This window comes from Anser cygnoides, chromosome 1 (assembly GCF_040182565.1).
Source record: "Anser cygnoides isolate HZ-2024a breed goose chromosome 1, Taihu_goose_T2T_genome, whole genome shotgun sequence".
Classification (NCBI taxonomy): Eukaryota; Metazoa; Chordata; class Aves; order Anseriformes; family Anatidae; genus Anser; species Anser cygnoides.
The window spans coordinates 79,085,288-79,103,710 of record NC_089873.1 but is presented as its reverse complement, the minus strand read 5'-3'; the positions used below and the strand labels follow the sequence as shown (position 1 = coordinate 79,103,710).

Here is an 18,423-nt window from a genome sequence, read left to right as displayed (position 1 = left end):
TTGAATTCCTCGCTATTCACAGAGCAACAACAATTGCTGCCCACCATATTTATTTTCTCCACTTTTTATTCATAGGTCAGTGCAGCTTCCAGGCACTGACAGTTTGCCTGTTTTCTCTCTCCTTCTGACCACTATCCACTAAACTTACTATAGTGCTTAACTTTAAAGAGATGACTAATTATAAGTATTCACATGCTAATAATCAAATACGTGTTTAAGGTTCCTTGCTGGTTTGGTTTTGAAGGGAAAAAACATTCCCACTGTGTATCTGTTTTCTATCACAAAAAGAAATCTTAGTCTTGACTGGAACTTCTAGTTGTTAATGGATAGCACATCCCCACCAAAAATTATATATTTGTATTGGCTGTACTGGTGCTCCAGGACCCAACTGCGAGTGGACTCTCACCATAAGTGCTAAGGAAAGTTTTGATGTTCCCTGCCCCAAACACCTTACAGCCTGTGCGAACAAGACAAAGACAAGACAAGCAAGATGAGGAAATGTAAAATGGCAGCACAGAGACTGATATCAAACATTATGTGAATTTCCAAGTGCTCAATGCATATTATTGTTGGAGATGCTGTAATAGCTGAGGCCTCTCAGGAAAGGAAAGATTGCCCAGTAGCTCGGGCAAGACATGAAGATTATCTTTTGTTACTTGTTTTGAATCCCTGGACACACATGGAAGCCAGGACATTTCTCATGGTGACGTCTGTCGTTTGTCCCCTGAGGAATGAATCACAAAAGTTGAGATGACAATTCTTGTCTTGAAATATGCCAGTGTGCTAAATAAAAAATATCGATCAGAAAGACAATGTATGATCTACAGTAGGAGAAGTTTTTGGAGAGTTATTTATTGATGGTTTCTTTTTTTTTTTTTTTCCCTCCTCCTTCTCTTCTTTGTCTCTTTTCCTCGTGTGTGTTTTCTTCGTTTATTTTTACAGCAGTTGTATGCTGCCCAACTTGCTGCAATGCAAGTGTCTCCGGGAGGCAAGATACCTGGCATACCCCAGGGTAACCTTGGTGCTGCTGTATCGCCTACCAGCATCCACACAGACAAGAGCACAAACAGCCCTCCACCCAAAAGCAAGGTACTGTACCAGGCCTGGCGACACAGCATTCCTGACAATGTTGATACTTGCATGTATGTTTTTTTTTGTTGTCTGTGTGCCTCTCAGTTGCAGGCAGCTTTGTTTTCATGATACCTCTGTGACCTCTGTGAAATGAGAGTATTCTTAGTGGGTTCCTTTGCAGTGCCCTAGCTATGACACTGTTGTTTCCTCCATCTTCAGTAAAGGGTAGCGGGTGGAGGTGACAGCCCTCCCATGCCAGCACACAACTGTCATTTCCTTTCAGGGCACTAAACCATGGTCAGATTAGCAATCTGGAAAGCAGTGAGGCATCCTGGGGCCCACTGGGAGTTTATGGAGGAACTAGTCTCCAAAGCAATGTGTGTTGTGTTGTGTTGTGTTGTGTTGTAAACCACGCTGGGATCTGTTCATAAATGGAAGGGGTCTGATGAGTAGTCTTGGCCGTAGCTGGGCAATCAGGTCTGCACTCATTGAAGAGGTCAAGGTAGCAGCTTGCAGTCACATCTGTGTAACGCTGCCAGTGCATGACCAGTTAGAGCTAGAAAAGGGCACAGTATGTCCAGTGGAAGAAGATATGCTCAGCATAAGCCACAGCCAAGCAAAAGTAACCAGTCAAAATTGAATGGCACTTCTTAGTTGTTGCAAACCAGCTAGGCAGAATTCAGTTAAGGAATGCTGGGAAGAAGCAGTCCCATTTGGGTGACATCAAGAGCTTGATAAAAACGTGCCCTTTCTTTTTGTTAGTGTCCTCTAGCATGCTGTCCATGTCCTTTATTGTGTCGGAAAAGATTCCTTGAATTGACAATGGTGTCTTGTTTTTTACTGTAACAGTAAAGCAGCACAGATTAAAAATAACCAGACGAATAAATAGTACTATTGTCAACTCAGTGAGATACATGTCCAAAGGATAAAATAGATGGCGTGGAACCAGTGGTTGTTGTGTTAATGAATCAAGCTTTAGGTCTATGTTTTCTGCATTCTCTCCTCAGTAAAGACTTTCTGGCTTCTCAAACTTTATCCTTGGCTTGGCTTCTTCTTTTATATACTATAGAGCTAGGATCACAAAGCCATGCAGTGCCTGATGATACTTTTTTTTTTTCCCCCAAACATCATGTCTATGGTTAACAAGAGATTTTTGTGCGTTTTACAAGGGGGGCTTGTGTGTGGCTAGTGGCTTGCTAGATCCACTACACTTAAAATCCCAATGTTGATTTTGGATCTTTGTGCACAAGCAGAATGTCTGGTGAGATCTAAGGGGACACAGTGTTTATTTTGTGGCAATTGTGGAATTACAAGGCCTGCCATATCTACTGGTAACATCAAGCACAACCGTCTTACTGGCAGCTGTCAAGATAAGCCCTTGCGTTTTATTGCTTTTTCATATTTGTAGGTGTTCCAGTGCCTTTGGCTTGCAGTCCTGTAGGACACAAACATAACTTATTTGCAAATTGCGGAAAGAAAAAAAGAGTGGGCCACAAGGAAAGGAAGGGGGCTCCAAAAGGCTGTAAAATTGTGCAGCATGAGCCCTGTGATGCATGCTGTTTTCAATCTGCTGTGTGCCAGTTGGAAGCTCAGAGAGAGAGCGAGAGAAAGAGAAAGGATAATGCTGAGAAATGATAGAGTGGCTGTGACCTCCAAGCTCAGCCTGGAAATCCAAGACATTGATTTCACTTAGCATTCCTGCTGAGAAATCCGGCGGAGTTCAGTTGTAATAAAAGAACAAGATTCTGTTCTAATGGTAATGGTGTATGACAGACATACCACTTTGTCTGTCCTCAGCACCAGAGAGAGGAGAATTGGAGAAAGGTCACCTGACCCGCCTGTGGCGTTGTGCGAATGCTATACTGAGCTTTGAACTCCAGCCTAGAAGCACAATTATTTATAATACTAAATGATAAAGGAACTTTTTTAGAGCCTACAGTAATTAGAATAAAGCTTATACAATAGTGCAGTGGCCTGGCTCGGAAAACATGCTGGCAAATCCCTTGTAGTGGCAGAAACTGAAGCTTATATGTTGAAACTAAACACCTCTGTTTGTGTCTGTGTGGACCCTCCTTGGCTTTTTCAGAGCTTGTTTGTGTTCAGCATTTTCAAAAATATATTGTTAGCTGATATTTTTAAATTAATACATATTTTTAGCTGTTGTCAGGGCGTATCTGTCTGAATTTCAGAGCCTTTTCCTTTTTTTTTAAACCCCAGCAGCAACTTGGTTCATGAAGTTAGTTCATGGTAGTCTTTCTCACTGTTACCGCATGTCAGATCACCGCAGATGAACGGTTAATGCCTTAGACAAGCTTTCGATAGATGCTGTTTGCTGAATTTTTATTTTCAACCCACAGTTTACACTGGCACAGCTTTGGAAATACACTCAAGTGTTTAGAGACAAAGAGACAGCCTTACCTGAGAGTGTGTCAAGCTCCTGGCAAACATCTAGGTCACTTCTGAAAAGCTATGTTTTTTCCTTCTTGTATAGTGTTAAAGTTAGTGTGCTGCTCTTTGCAAGGATTCTTCAAAGTCGGCTTCAGCAGCAGATGGAACAACTGCTGGCTCTAGAAATGCTGAGAAGCATCAGAGGGAGTTTGCCAAGGATCATCCTTTAAATCTAGTAAGACTTCAACACATCCCTGAAACTCCTCTAAGACCTTGGCAACTCCCATTTTGGCAAACCTTTTATCAGTGGCCCTCACCAGTGTTTGAACATTGTGCTGGCCAGACTAACCTGGCATCTTCTGTTGTCTCACTCGCCTTTCAGCAGATGTGACCTGGAACAGTCAAATTCACTTCCTAGGTTTCTGTACTATAACAACTTTTAGGAAACCATAAAGTAGAGATGCCATTATGCTGTGCTGTACACATTCTGTCAAGTTTTGGTTAGGAAACTGAGCTGGTGTCGTACATTCTTCCAAGAAGAAATCTCAGTGCCAGAAAAATTGATTTAAGAAACAGAGCTAGTGGAGCCTGTCCAAAAGAAAATGCGTGCGTCTTGCGGAAATGGATTTTAACACAGCTTCTTCTTGAGCAGTTTTAAAAACAGCCGGTATGCTAATCATACCATTCAAATTTACCAAGGCCTCCTCCACAACCCATTTGAAAGGCAACTGTCTTTTAAGTTTGCCAAATTGTGCTGGATTTCCAAAGTCTGTCTGAAGCACATTTTGCATTTGATCCTGTAAATGCTTGCATGCTGCTCAGCTGGGTGTTCAAGGTGGTGACGTGCTCCCAAATAAGTAGGAGAGGATGGGTACAGGTGAAGATAAAAAGTAGGCAGAATAACTTAACCAGCCAATCTTGTGATTAACTTCAAGCCTCTTGCTTGTACAAGACCACCCAAGAGGGGTTAAAAAAGCCCACAGTGTTGTAAGAAATATGTTTATCTGAACAGTGACCCCTACCGCAGTACCAGGATCCTCACTGAATAAGTGGCGTCTTCATTGTCATCAGGTGAGGTCATCATGCTCTTGAATAAGCACAGCAATATCACCCTCACTTGTAAACAGTCAGGGCTCTGTTCAATCCTGCTTTTGTTCCATGCTTTTTATGTTGTACATTTAAATATAGCATCTAGTGCTTGTGTGATGTAATATCCTACCCCTTTCCATGTAACCTTTCAAGTACAGTAATTCTGGAGTGAATTTTCAATGTAGCTTGTAAATGTAGCTAAATGATTCCCAGTATTTAGTGGAGCACAGTGCATTGTCTGTAGCATCTGCTGAAAAACAGGAGCAGTTCAGTGTGAAATGTGACAGGAGAGAATTCCTGGGCAAATTTCTTTTAACCTTGTTATGACCTCAGCTCTAACCCTACTCACAGTTGTGTCTCCGTCAATGGCAACAGCACACGGATTGTCCAAATCAATTTTTTTTATTCTTTTCAAATACTTTGGCAGTGATGTTACTATTTGCTCAGCAGTAGCACCTGGGAGTTGTGACAAGGAAAGGAAATGTGTTTCAGACAAGCCAGAAACAGCACTAAGCAGTTGGATATACACAATCAGATTCTCCTCGGCTGCAATATCCAGACTAATATCAGTATGAATCCTTAACCAAAGATGGTTTATTTTCACATTATCTGATCCCTCTGATCACCTAAGTAAACGCTGGTTTGAAATTTTTTCATGTCACCTATAGTCAGCAATAGAATCTCCTTTGAAAGACTTGGAGCTTGCCCCTCTACCACAGCACAGACTGGTCTTCAAATGGCCAGAGATTCTCCAGGGGAAGTTCTAATTTGAGAAATGTCTTCTGGCAATGCTACAGTTGCTGCTACATGCACCAGCTGCCTCTTGCATCCTGCTTATAATGTAGGAAGGATAGAAAAGGGGCCTACAGTGTGCTTATTACTCCATTCTCACCCAGACAAGGCAAGCCTGGGTATGAAACTGCAACTGAGTCATTGTTGAGTTTCTTACCAACTACCTCCGATACCAGGGACAAAATAAAAAACAGGAATGTTTGGATATGGGACTGCTAATTCAGACACACCACAGGCTGTGTTAAGAAAAATAAGAAAACTATTCATTATGGGGAGCTGTTCGGAGATTTTTCTGTCCCAGTCAAAACTGGTGAGACTGTACTTTCCAGTTTCAGTGGGAAAGCTCTCTTGACTGAGGAAAAAAAATATATGAAAAAAAAAAAAGAAAAAATCTAAAAGCAGGGAAGAAGAACATGTCCCTAAAATTGCCTAGTAATAAAAACGTCCGTCTAGATGATATTTCTGATTCTACTTCATACAAACTGTTGACTTGAACTTCATTTTAGGTGATTACCCTAAGCAGCCCTGTTAGTTGAGTATATCTGTCTCACTTTCTCTCATTTCTCTCTTTCATATGATAATGCAGAATGTCAAAATTCATCCTGGTAAGATCTTGGGGAAAAAAATAAAATAGGCTCCGTTACGTACATAGCTGCATTGGCTTGCTTGCCACATGAAGCTATGACTGTTTCAGGAGTCCAGCCAATAAGGCTAGACATACAAATTCCTTGTACCCTCACAGTTTCCATTTCTGATCACATCGTTTTTCATGATTGAGTATGTTAAAGGAAAGTATTTAACTTCAGTTCTAGAGATGATAGATAGGTTGCTGTTCAAATGAAGAAGGACATCAATGTTTCCTCTTCCTAACATTTCTTTTTATTTAATGTAATCAAGTATTTTTGGAAATATGAGCTAATAGTTCTTCACAGCACTGTGAAGTAGTTCAGCTATAGGGCAGACAGCTGTGTCTTTATAAGAAGACCGATCATTGCTGTGTGCAGGTGATCGAATGGTGGGACTGTTTGTGTTAGATGGGACCAAACTCTTTCTCTTATCTGCAAAATGCTAGAGAGGAGAGGAACAACCTGTCTGAAAGTAACCCATTGCACACATTATGTCTTGTATACTAAAAGCAATTACTGTCCTCCTTATTAGTTGAAGAGCTCAGCAGCTGCTGAATGCCTATCCAAGCAGCAGGAAATTAAGGCATTCTTACTTTCAGTAAAGGGAGTACTGGGGTATTTCAGAGTGAAGAACAAGAGTTATCATTAAAGTAATGTAAGATGCACCATTCCTGGTACAATATGGGGGCTATGTTTACAGAAGTTTTATCTCCAAGATTTGCAAGGCTCTCTTATTTTTGAGAATTTCTGGTCTGGACATAATTCTTTATACACCAGTGATTAAAAATAAAACCTACCTTGTAAATGGATCTATTAAGCTTTTCAGCACCAGAATAGCAGTTAGTGCTAGAATATTATCTATCACTACATTCAAAACATTATTCAGTGCTTGCATTTCTCAATCCCTTTGTCAGTCCATCAAACAGGTTAGAAATAGCTGCAGGATAATTAAGGAAAAGTTTATAGTAGGGATACAGTGATGTGTAGGGAGCTGGAAACCTCATCTGCCTTATCTGTGTTAAGCTACTTGGTGCTGTGCTACTTCTTTAGCATGTGTCCATTCTTAATGTAGAGTTTGTAGGTAATTATCTCTTTACCTGGAAGCCTTTTTCCTTTGCTGCCCGTGCTTTTAATCCCAAATAGCAAAATACAGAGTTGGTGACAGAATCTTTTGAGGCTGTTCTCCTCTTCTTTGCTCTCCTTTCTATACACAACATCCAGGCATATAAACAATGACTTTTTAAACCATTTGCCAGAGCACAATGAAGTGATGTGTGTTAATGGAACTTCTTAAGATGCTCTTCTAAAATAGGGAGTGTGTTCTGAACAATAAAAACAGCATTAATAGCAGTATCTAAAAGGCAGCAGCAGTAACAGTAGGGACTTGCACAGCATTCTCTCTGCCTTCCGACCCTCCCTACTTTCCTAAAAATAAATCAAATATATAGAGGGGCTTCTAGGGTGCTTTTTCAGATTAACTCTCCACAGCTCTGTTTCCTGACATCATGTCTCTCTGGTTGGAGCCTGTCTCTCAAGCAGAGTTGCCAGTCAGTCAGCCCTTGTCAGACTCAGTCGGCGCTTTTTATAAAGAAAACTCTGAAGAAAACATAACAAAAAGAAAAGGGGGGAGGAAAAAACTCTGAAGTCTGTGCTCGCAAAACAAAAGTGAGCCGCACAAATTAAGCAATACTGCAGCATTTCTGAAAGAGATCTTCAGAAATCAGAGGGGGAACAACAGAGATGTAAAGCAAAATGGTAATGACAGATATGCAATGTGTGCTTCTTACTAGTTCATTGCTGTTCTTTGCTGCTAGTGCCTTCCTTTAGCTGGTATGAATAAATAAAGCATCCACTTTCTTCCAAGTGGGAAAGTTCGGTGGTAGGAGGTAGCAGGTAGTAGTTTTTACCGTTTTTGGTTAAATGAACCGCAGCAGTGGCTTAGCACTGAAGACCTAGGTATTACACCATGCACTGTTACTTTCAGCCCCGGTCAGTTTCAGAATCCCTCAGTGTTCAGGAGCGTTGGAACCTGACATTTGGTTTCAGCTCTGTGTCTTATTCTGTTACTTAGAAAACATCAACTTCTGCTGAGGCTGTATGACAGAGCTACCCATTTAGCGTCACTTGGAACAAAGCACCTGAATGAGAAAGAGCAGCATTTTGCAAGAAGAGACGGGGGAGTCCCAAACAAGAAAAAACTGTCACAGATCTGAGCGGTTTTTTTGGTAGCATTTTTTAATGCTACCAATATAGCTGTTGAGTTGATGTTGCCAGTTGGTCAAGCCATCCTAAAAATAGCAGTAAAAGGGTTTAAGGAGAGTGTAAAATCTGGAGCTGCATAATGTAACAGAGAAAAGTTAGATTTTTCTAGTTGCAGTGTTTTTTGTTAGTCATCCTCACCTTTTGGGCGGTTTCATTCAGTGGGAACAGTTGGAAACTACTTAGGAGAGGTTCTTTCTGCTATGGAAGTGGAACCAACCATGAGGAGAAATATGAGAAGTTCAGCTTGGGATGTAGCATTCTTCTCTAGTGGCTGTCAGGTATCGCAGTGGACATCTTTCACAGCACTGCAAAGATGAAGGATCAATACCAGCTCTAAGTTAAACACAGGTAACAAAACCAGCCAGTTATACCAGTATCACATTAATCTCTAGTTCCCTTCATAATATGAAATTCAAATAAAGTAGAAGTCAAAAGTCCTTTATTCCAGAGAATTATTTTTCTAGAATCTGTGCCGTTAGGCTTCTCTAAATCAAGAAATATGTTTATTCCAGGATCACATATGCAAAAAAAAATAGCACTGCAGCCATGTACTGACTTCATGGATTGGGAGACAGCTTGAAATGGAGCAGAGGACTCTGCTTCTACCAGGTCATTTTAGAAGGAAACCAGGTACTTCACTTAAGGAATGAAATCTTTCACGGCTTCAGCTATAAGCGTTTGGGTATTTTGTAGTATGTGTTTATAATTGAAAGTCAAGTACATAGGCTTCTTTGGCAGAGATGTGTACTGGACAGCAGTGTAGCCATCTTTTACCAAATAAAGAACTTCTTTTCAACATAGAAAGTAAGTTTCTGAGGTGAATGACTCTAATTCTAATATGATCAGTCTAGCAGCTTCCAGAAGTTCCTTGCTTTGTCTGCAGAGGAGTGGTTTGCTTCCATGTTACATACTAGATTTGAAATTAGATCCTCTTGACACATTCCAGCAGAATGCAATTCAAACTAAGCATCAAAGAAATAAATTTTGTGGTAAGTATTCCTGTACCCAGTGTTGATTGATCACCATTTAACAAGGGAGCTCTACAACTTTTTTTTTTTTAAATCCAAAACATTTTAATCTGTAAAGTTAGCTGTAGATAGCTGAAGAGAAACAATATGAGCAGCAGAATGGTGAAGGAATCCGTTTTATTTTCAAATTCAAAGAGGCAGTTTCTTATAAGTTAGTGTTAACTCTAGAATTGTATGAAGTGCTTGGCAAATATTTCACTGAAGTTTCTGAGAACAACACATTTGTTGTACAAAATACATTTGGAATTATTTAGTCTAAAATGAAATGGTAGGAGCTAGGATTTCAGAGGAACTGTGTGTAAATCGACGCTTTAGAGTGTACTCATTACTCAGAGCAGTATAACTACATCTTGTGATTTTATAATGGACAGTTTCCTTGAAGTCCTAGCTCCTGGAATCATGTGAGTATGTAAGAACCCCATTTAAACAAAAAGCTTCAGGCTATCATGGCTGAAACTTATAGTTTGATATGAATGTATCTCAAAGGCTTAGAAAGCAGCTAACAAATAAAATGAATTTATAAGTTATTATTTTAATCAAGTGACATTAGTTTTCAGTCCAAAATCATAGAAGACTTCATGTTGGCAGCTCTACTAAGGCATAACCATTTCTCAGCAAAATTATGCTTGCTACCATAGTATATCCTGGTGAAAATGCTTAAGTACTGTCCAGAGAAAACATTTGAGAGCATCCAAGGAACATTAGAGACAGGCAAATGGAGGCAACAAGCCTTTTTTTTTTTTATGTAATTTGACTGGAGCTAATACATGAAACCAGTTAGAAAATTTTGATCTCAATCATGTGCCTTTATTCACTAATGATGCCAAATGGCAAATTCAAATGTGTACTTTTAGTACTAATGAATTAGTTTAGTTTCTGTTCATTTATTTTATTTCAGTTGCTACATTTTTCCCTGCTGCTTTTAAAAGAAGGACAACCTAATGCCATGACTGGCATCTCTGGAAAAGAAAAATATTAAGAAAAAAAGACTTTAATAAAAGATTGTTCAGTATGTTGACATGCTGAGTGCATGGAGGAGAAGACCTTGTCTCTTACAGCTTCTCAATTTCCAATCATGATGTTGCAGAAAGAATATAACTTGGAGTGGTTCATAAGTTATTAGTTCTTAAACTTTTTTTGAGTGGATGTGCCAACACCTGCTAGTGGATTTAAAATAAGGGGCCACTTCTAAGAGCTAAGTGTGTACGGAGATGTAACACATGGGTTCGTGCGGGCTTTCAGCTGACATGCCAGGCAGTGACACGTCACGTCATGAATCAGCCACATCGAGTTACGTGATTTCAGGCTAAGAGAACACAACAGGAGTTACACAGTGACAAACACAACTCAGTGTGACATATCCACAGGAAAACTGGCAGAAAAAGCTTCTTAAAATTGAGTTTCAGGGGTACATTTATTCCTCTCCAAAATGCTCCAGAGAAAACTATGAAGCAGTGTAGCAGCAAAGGGAGGCATGTAGTGACAGAATGACTAAAGTCATTTTAATTCAGTGTCCGATTAGAAAGAAAACACATATATATAACAGTTCTGGAGAGTGTTTTTTTCATGTCACATTCTTGTGAATTTCTTTCTTTCCAAAGGTAGCTCTCTCAGGGCTGCAGTCATTCCAGGTCAGTGATTATTTTTATCTTTAGCCATGCTAAGAGCTGTATAGACTTCAGGTTACTGCTGTAAGTTAATATATTTTGAGTTGAGCTCTTGGTTGTCTCAGTAAATCTTGAGTCCTTCCAGTCTGAATTCTGTTGCTGTTTCTGCTTTGCTTATGGATCAGAGTGACCCCTTTGTGCCTGTTCCTAATACTCAGAGTCTTCTCTGAAATTATCCTTTTTCCCTTTATGGATACTCCTATCTATCCTATTCTGATGTCCACTGAAAATAGAGTCAGCAATTAAAACACTGGGATGAATTAATTCATTTCTGTTTGCTTATTATTCATTATAAATGTGTGGATAGCCTGTGCTTTCAGTATTCTCTATAAAAGGCACAGACCTAATTCAGGGTCAGGGAAATTCAACACATACATTTGGCTGAAAAATGCATGTCAAGTAGCATTTCATTTGTGATATCAGAAGTTAAAATGGTGTCACATGACTGTTTGCCCGCTACATTTCATGTCTGGATTTACAGTTCTTCATTTCACAACCTCAGTAATATGAATTTCTGTACACAAAGTGAGTCCTCCCAGTGAACTGCAGCTCATAAGCAGGAAGATGTGGTGGTGTAGTACCTGGGACATTCACCAGTGTACCAAACAAGTTAAGTATACAGGGGCTAGTGTGTGAAAAAAGATGACGACCACAACATGTTGGCTAGCCAAAATTAGCTAGTGAGAAAATAGCACAGATATTCCAAGGCCTATAGGCCAGAACAAATTGAATAGATACTTTCCTTCTGCCTTCATTTTAAAACAAGCAAGATGTTCCAATAGTTCCAGAAGTAGTGAAGCCAGGTTTCGTTTGCGAAGTCTCACGGTGCTTAGACTCTGGTTGGAGACACAGTGTACCTCTCTTTGGGGGATTCCCTGGTGTCTGTTAGAACATGAGTAAGCATTGGAGGCTTCTTCTGAGGTGAGAAGTTTGGAGCGTCCCCCTTCTCCACCCCACTGTATCTTCACACAAATGATATGGGACCTCTGAGGACTTCATTCCTTCATCAAACCTGATGAAGACTGGCCGGTGCTCTCAAAATACCCATAGAGGTGAGGGCTGCCAAACATGCATCTATGCACACTGACCTTACGTGTACACCCACACATGTGCAACCCCCCTAATTTTGAGGCCAAAAGTAATCCCAAAGTTGGACAACTCTCAAGGGTTTTACAGGCATGACATCTAAGATTTCAAGTAGATGCAGGATGTCTTGCTACTGCTTTTCCTGTGCTGCTGTTCTTCGTCCCCAAATGATCACAATTCAGTGCTGGGTTGAAGGATTCCCATGATAGTATCATTTGGGACTCACTTTGTAAATTGCTCTGGGCTCAAACAGAAGAAGATAACGCTATATAAATATATGTTGTTACTGGTGAAGCGATGAAATTATCTTATGCTTACCAAATACACTAGTGTCTTGTCTTGATCATAATTAATCAGTGATATACACATTGAGTCAGTGCTCTAGGATTCATGCCCAGAATAAGTCACAAAACATAGCAGCTTTAGTACGGGAGAAAAGGGAGGGGGACAAGGTCTCTTTTTTTCCTCCTTTTCTTTCTTCTGGATAAGATATAAAAACTGCCCAGAGCTGGCCCTCTTCAGAAATAGTGAATCAGCCTCTTGGAAATTTTTTTAAGATGTCAACTTTCCTCTCATACACTTCTGTGAAGACAAAGAATGTTTTAACATCTGTATTAAAGTTATCATTAAAATAAAAGGAGATCTGTAGACATCAGCTATAAATCATCAAGAAATAGCTTGTGGGTAACCTTTGACACAATTGAACCTACTTGAAATGAGCTAGGGCTGGATTCATTGCCTTTAGTGAAGCCAGTAGGTGGACTAATGTCCCCTTCCCCCCCCTCTTTCCATATCTTTCAATGTTAGCTTCTGGGAGGTGAATGTGTTCTGGCTGAGTGATGGAAATGCATTTGGATGTGTTCTTAAATAGACATTTGTCTTATGTCTGAAAAGAATAGGCCAATCTTAATGGTGTGATGCTGGGGCTATTTGAAAGGTATTTTTTTAAGGCAGTTGTCTTCTTTCAGCTTTACAAAAACTATTTTAACCAATTGTTTAGGCTTCAGGAACAGCATGGAATATCTATTGTGTAGAGATGCATGCATGTTCTACAGAATTAACAGGAAAATAGTATACAAAAATCTGCCTAATTTTACATAATAGATATTTGGCATTCTTGTGATCTGACTTCAAATCCATGCTGAGTTTCTACAGTATAACAGAAATACTAGTTAGCAGTTGTTAATTTTAATTTCTAAGATGCTAGGTTTTTAAAGGAGCTGAAAGTGTTCAGCATCTCATGGGGACAAACTATGAGTCTTACTAATGAATCCAGCAATTAGTGGTTCATTGTGCCTGCCAGCAATTTGGCCCTGATATCGGTCCTGATGGTGATTTCATTTTTGCTGTTGTGAATCAGGAATAGAATCTGAAGTCTATTCTCCAAGGGGGGGGGGTTCAATACTTCTTCAACACTGTTCTGCTTGTAATCTGCATTCAGTACTGACAGCAGCAAACAAAAAAAATGGAAGTACAATATATTTCAATTTTAATTATGATTATTATGGTTGATTAATATGTTCATTGGGATAATTATATAACATCAATAGTACTTATTAAATTTAAAGGGTTTTAAATGGTAGTGTCCCTATGCAATTAGATAAACATATATATGGTGTATGCCCACTTTGCATAGAAGAAACCCTTTTCATAGATGAAAGGATGTATTTCTCCAATCATATAAATAGAGAATTGAGACAAAAGAGGTGGCCCTTTACTTTCTGTAGGCATTTGCATGACTGCAAAACACTGACATTTATGTTTGGTAATATTTTATGATAACTTTTCAAAGATTTCAATGACCATGTGCAAAATAAAATTAGGTAATGAGTGACTCATTCAAGTTCACAAAGAAAGTTTGTTGGAAAACCAGGAACTGAACCCAAGTCTCTTTGGGTCCCTGTGTATGACCCAAGTAGTGAGCAACAAAAAAAAGCATGAGTAGGGCATAAGAATAGGAATGACCCTTCCCAGAAGTGAACTCTCAAGTAGTTAAGCCCCACATATGTGATTGTGAGTGTGATATAAATATTAAACAAATCTTGTTTTTGTGTGAGTGCAGTACTCCATGATGGAGCATGTGTTTGCTTTGAACATTCCTTACAGTACATCAAACTCCCTGCAGTTTCTGGAACTGCTGGTTAGATTTCATCTTACTGTTAAAAGGAGGTGAAATGGAAAAAATACCCAGCAAGGCAGAGTTGTAAAATCATTTTGATTTTAGTGATCTGGGATGTTGTTAATAGCATGCAAGTATTAAAGACGGATGAATTTTGTGTTGATAGTTTCCCTTTGAAAAGATATTATTTTGAAAAATAAGTTGTCAGGCAGGTCATATCTACAGTTACAAAACATATTTTGACATTTTCATACAGCTGTATGTATCTATAAATAAAAACAGTGCATTTTATCTTTGCACCGCTTATTTGTAGTGCTGCATATGTTGCTGCCTCTTGGTGAAAAATCCACCTAGACTACATAGAGATAACCAAAGTTAGAGAAGGCACAGGTGGTTTTTGAAAAAGAAATTCTTAGCCCACTGTCAGTTGTCCAAGCTGTTTGAAATCTCCTTTATTTCAAGCTTTTTTGACTTGTTTCTTCTAAAGTTTTCAACAGCTGGTTTTTTTGTTTGTTTGTTTTGTTCTGTTTTGTCTTTTTTTTCCCCCTGAATCTTACAATCCATGCAGCATTTTTGCTTCTCCTGCCTGACCACAGCAGGAGGAGGGGGCTGTTGCTAATTTGTTTTGATACGGTATGCTTTGGTCTGTATTCTTTTTGAAATTAATTCCTTTTGCAGGTGTGGGGTTAGAGGTGGTGGTGTGCTCCCAGCGAAGGTGTCATCCACCACAGAGAGGAGGTGGGAGGCTTTGATCAGTGTGGCTTCTGTTTTCTTGTTGTTCATTTAAAATGTACCAGTTTGTAATGCTGTTTGGCTTTGCAGGTCCTTGTTTTATTTCCTTCCAAGTCCTTCCCCATCCTTTCAGGTTTTGTTGTTTTCATTGCTGTTCATTCTGCTTAACATTTACTGGGGATTATTTGCTGGAAGGTGACGACTCCAAGTTCAATTTAGGCAGCAAACAAAATCCAGTCTAATGTCTATCTTTGTTTTTTAAACAGCCTTTTTATGGGTGGGACATTATTAAGGACAGGATACCACATGTTGAGGCTTCTGGGCTTTATAAGGACAGAATTCTGTAGCAAGGACTTAAAAATCCAACCAAGACCCAAGCTACAAGGCATCATGCATGCTTCAGTGCATGGGCTACTTCAGTTTCTACCCAGCACGAGTTCAGGAATACATACCACATATCAAACTATCTGATAGCTATCTACTTTTTCTTGCAACTTCTTTTGAAGCACCTGGATGTTTGGGGGAAGTTCAAGAAAGTATCCAAAAACAAAGCAAGCAATAAACAAAAAACAGCCCACCACCAAACATTGGCCTGAATTAGAGTGGCAATTGCTTCATTCTTCCTTGTGACTCAGCTGTTTACTCACTGTGTGAGATTAGACAAATCGCTTAGCCACTTTGTGCCTTTTTCTTCTCATTTGTAAAATAAGGCAGAAGCTGTCAGAGTAATTATGAGCTTTAATTAATTAATATTCACTTCAAGCACTGAAGAAGTGATTTTTTTTTCCCTCTTGCCATGTATTTCAGGGGGGGCACTTTGGAAGAAACATTTTGTTTAGGAAGAACCTTTCTCCTCTTGTCCCCTGCAACTCCATGATTCTCTTTAATGGTTTTTACTTCTGATGAAGTAATTTACATGGTTAAAAGCATGAAAAATTAGTTGTTGGCTTCCCCTGAAGATTTGCAGTGTCTGTGTTGGTCCTTGCTGACCCATGCCTAAGTCACTCATCCTGCTTAGTGGCTGGCTTGAGCCATTTTAGAGAAGCACTTCATTATTAGCATTTTACCAAATAGAGAGGTACAGCAGTGATGTGAGAAGTACAGCTGGAAAATAATTATTAGAAGCAAAAAGCTAACTAAAGAACCCAAATTTGGCCTGAAGTCTGGAATAGCAGAATCTCAAATGGCCAGCCTTTCTCTGCATTGGCTCTTATATCTTTAGTCAATATGGACCCTTCTCACAAGCTTTGCTGAAGTTTTTGTTGTTGTGTTGTTGTTGTTTTGTATATGAAGCTACTGAGTTAAATTTTCACTCACTCAGAGATGCAGAAAAAGAAGGAGCTTTTCACTGTGAGGTGCAAGCAAATGCTGAAAGCCCTTTGTTCCTGCAATTTTGGTTCATGCTGTACTGAAAATCCATGCACTGAGTCCTGAGCAGCTCTCACTTCAGCTTGTTTTGGCCTAGAGGAAGAGCAAGTGCCCAAACAGCAGAATAATGTCAGTAGGAGTAAGCCAGTTATTTTTGTATGGATGAAAATGAATGTTTGAAGTTTGGATCTGATTTGGGATAAGCATCCATAAGTCATCAGGTTTCTCTAGAGGTGTAACTGAAAACTCACGATCAAGCAAAAATAGCCCAGAAATTTCATACCAACTACTTTCCTCAAACACATTGTGCTGTTTGTCTGTGGAGATTACCAGGAGACTTCACAAGGATGGTGGGTGTTTTGGCAGTCCAAAGCAAGCCAGAAGCTGCAAATATGGTTTGGAGGATGCTTCTCTGAGGATTTTAGAAACTAAATGAATGATTTTTGAGTAAACACAAGTCTTTTCATTTTGCTAAGTTTTGTTCCCTGATGTATTCTGTTGGCCAAACAGCCCTCCTTGAGCTCCAGAAGACCCCAAAAGACTAGGTCCCAGTGTAGCACTTGTCTTTCCTGAGAAGTTTTGGAGTTGCTTTTAGTGTTCTGTGTGCACAGTCCTGTCCAGATGGTATGCAATGTCCAGATCACGGTTGGGTGTAGACGTCAAGGAGGAGTTACATAGCTCCCTACACAGATCTGGGGTTTAGGCTGCTCTGCAGCTGAAACTGCCCCCACACTCTTCCACATCTGAGTTAACTGAAGGAATAAAGTGATCCTAAGCTTATTTGGCATTTGGTCCTCTGTTATTTCTGCATCTGTATTCTGTGGATCAGAGAGTAGGGTGATATTACAAAGTAATCACTGTACATCCAGAACAAAAGGTTGTGGGGAACAGAGGGAAACATATAGCTCCTAGGGCCTTCCATGTTTAGAGACAGGTCATTTTGCATGCTCCTCTTTTGTTTTTCTTGTGTCTGTGAATCCTGTGTACAAATTCTGGAAACAACAGTACCCCATACAAAAGGAAAACCACCCAACAGCTCTTTTCTTTGACAACATGTGGACTAGGCAAAATCAAAACTTGGGGTTTCCAGGGCAGCAAATTAGTCTTTGTAACTGCAGACTTCTTTCCTTTCAGTTTGTCTTCCTGTAAAGAAAAATGAAAGGGGAAGAAGATAGGGATCTTTCTGAGAGGACAAAGTCCCTGGAGAATATCCTCAGTGAGAGCCCATAGTGTTGTAGAAAAGGAATGGGAAAAAAAAAAAAAAATACTTGTGTCACCTGTATTACAGAACAGAACAGATGAAGTTTGTGTTCTCACACCACTTTGGCCCCTGAACAGGAGTGGAGGCTGTGCAAGAATTGTCCTGTGTATGAATCAGCATTTGGGAGTAATTTTTTCCTTGAGTAGTCCCCTAAAAGAAGCAACCGATATAACAAAACCAATGCTTCTCATAAATCCTTTGTTTTGAGTCCCATGAGTAGTAATATTTGGGCAATATCAGTAAAGACTGGAAGCATTAACTGTGGTTGGGTAACACGTGCTAAGTCTAGGAAGTGTCCAGCTTCTGAGAGCAACATGTTTGAAGAATGACACTCAGCAAAGCAACACCATAAAAAAAAAATCTGCTTTGAATAAATTCAGGCTGAGATGTTTCTGCATCTATCACAGAACAAAAAGTCTATGCACTTTGCAGGACCATGAAGGAAGGAGACAGTTCTTTCTAATATTTGCCTTCTGTCTTATCTTTGGTGCCTTTCTTGTCCTTCCTGACAAGAGTCTGGTTGTACCTTCTACATTTGGTGCTCAAACTCATAGGCAAGAGATACAGGAGAATAAAGTGAATTCTCTGCACCTGAAGAATAATTCTCTTGTGTTTATTATCATGTCTTGACTGAGATGCCTGTTTATAAGTCTGCATCTCTTTCTTTCTATGTAGTTAGAAAAATTTCCACCTTTGCAGGAAGGGACACATTATTCTTAATCAAAACTTGAGAATGTGGCAGGAGGAGGTGCAGCTGCAGATGAGCATTATCTAATTCACCCATCCTGTCATGTGAACATCCCTGCTTAATTTAATACAATTATTTCATCAGTGAGGATAATATCAGCAGCATGATTCATTTATACATGTTTCACAACTGCCATTACCTCTCGGCTTCTTATTATCACTATTGATAATTTCACCATGAGTGGCT

General features: G+C 39.6%; 1 protein-coding gene across 24 annotated transcripts in view; it reads left to right on the top strand.

Annotated features, from left to right (window-relative positions):
* The window catches only part of SOX5 (SRY-box transcription factor 5), a 643,266-nt gene that overhangs the window by 585,617 nt on the left and 39,226 nt on the right, over nucleotides 1-18,423 (top strand). For 21 of the 24 annotated variants that reach the window (XM_048046777.2, XM_048046774.2, XM_048046778.2 and 18 more), the window contains one exon: nucleotides 943-1,089. The exons of 2 other annotated variants lie outside the window; for them this stretch is intronic. In XM_048046777.2, coding sequence (XP_047902734.1) covers nucleotides 943-1,089 — 147 coding nt within the window. The remainder of the gene's footprint in view (nucleotides 1-942; nucleotides 1,090-18,423) is intronic. One more of the 24 variants, XM_066990346.1, reaches the window with a different exon arrangement.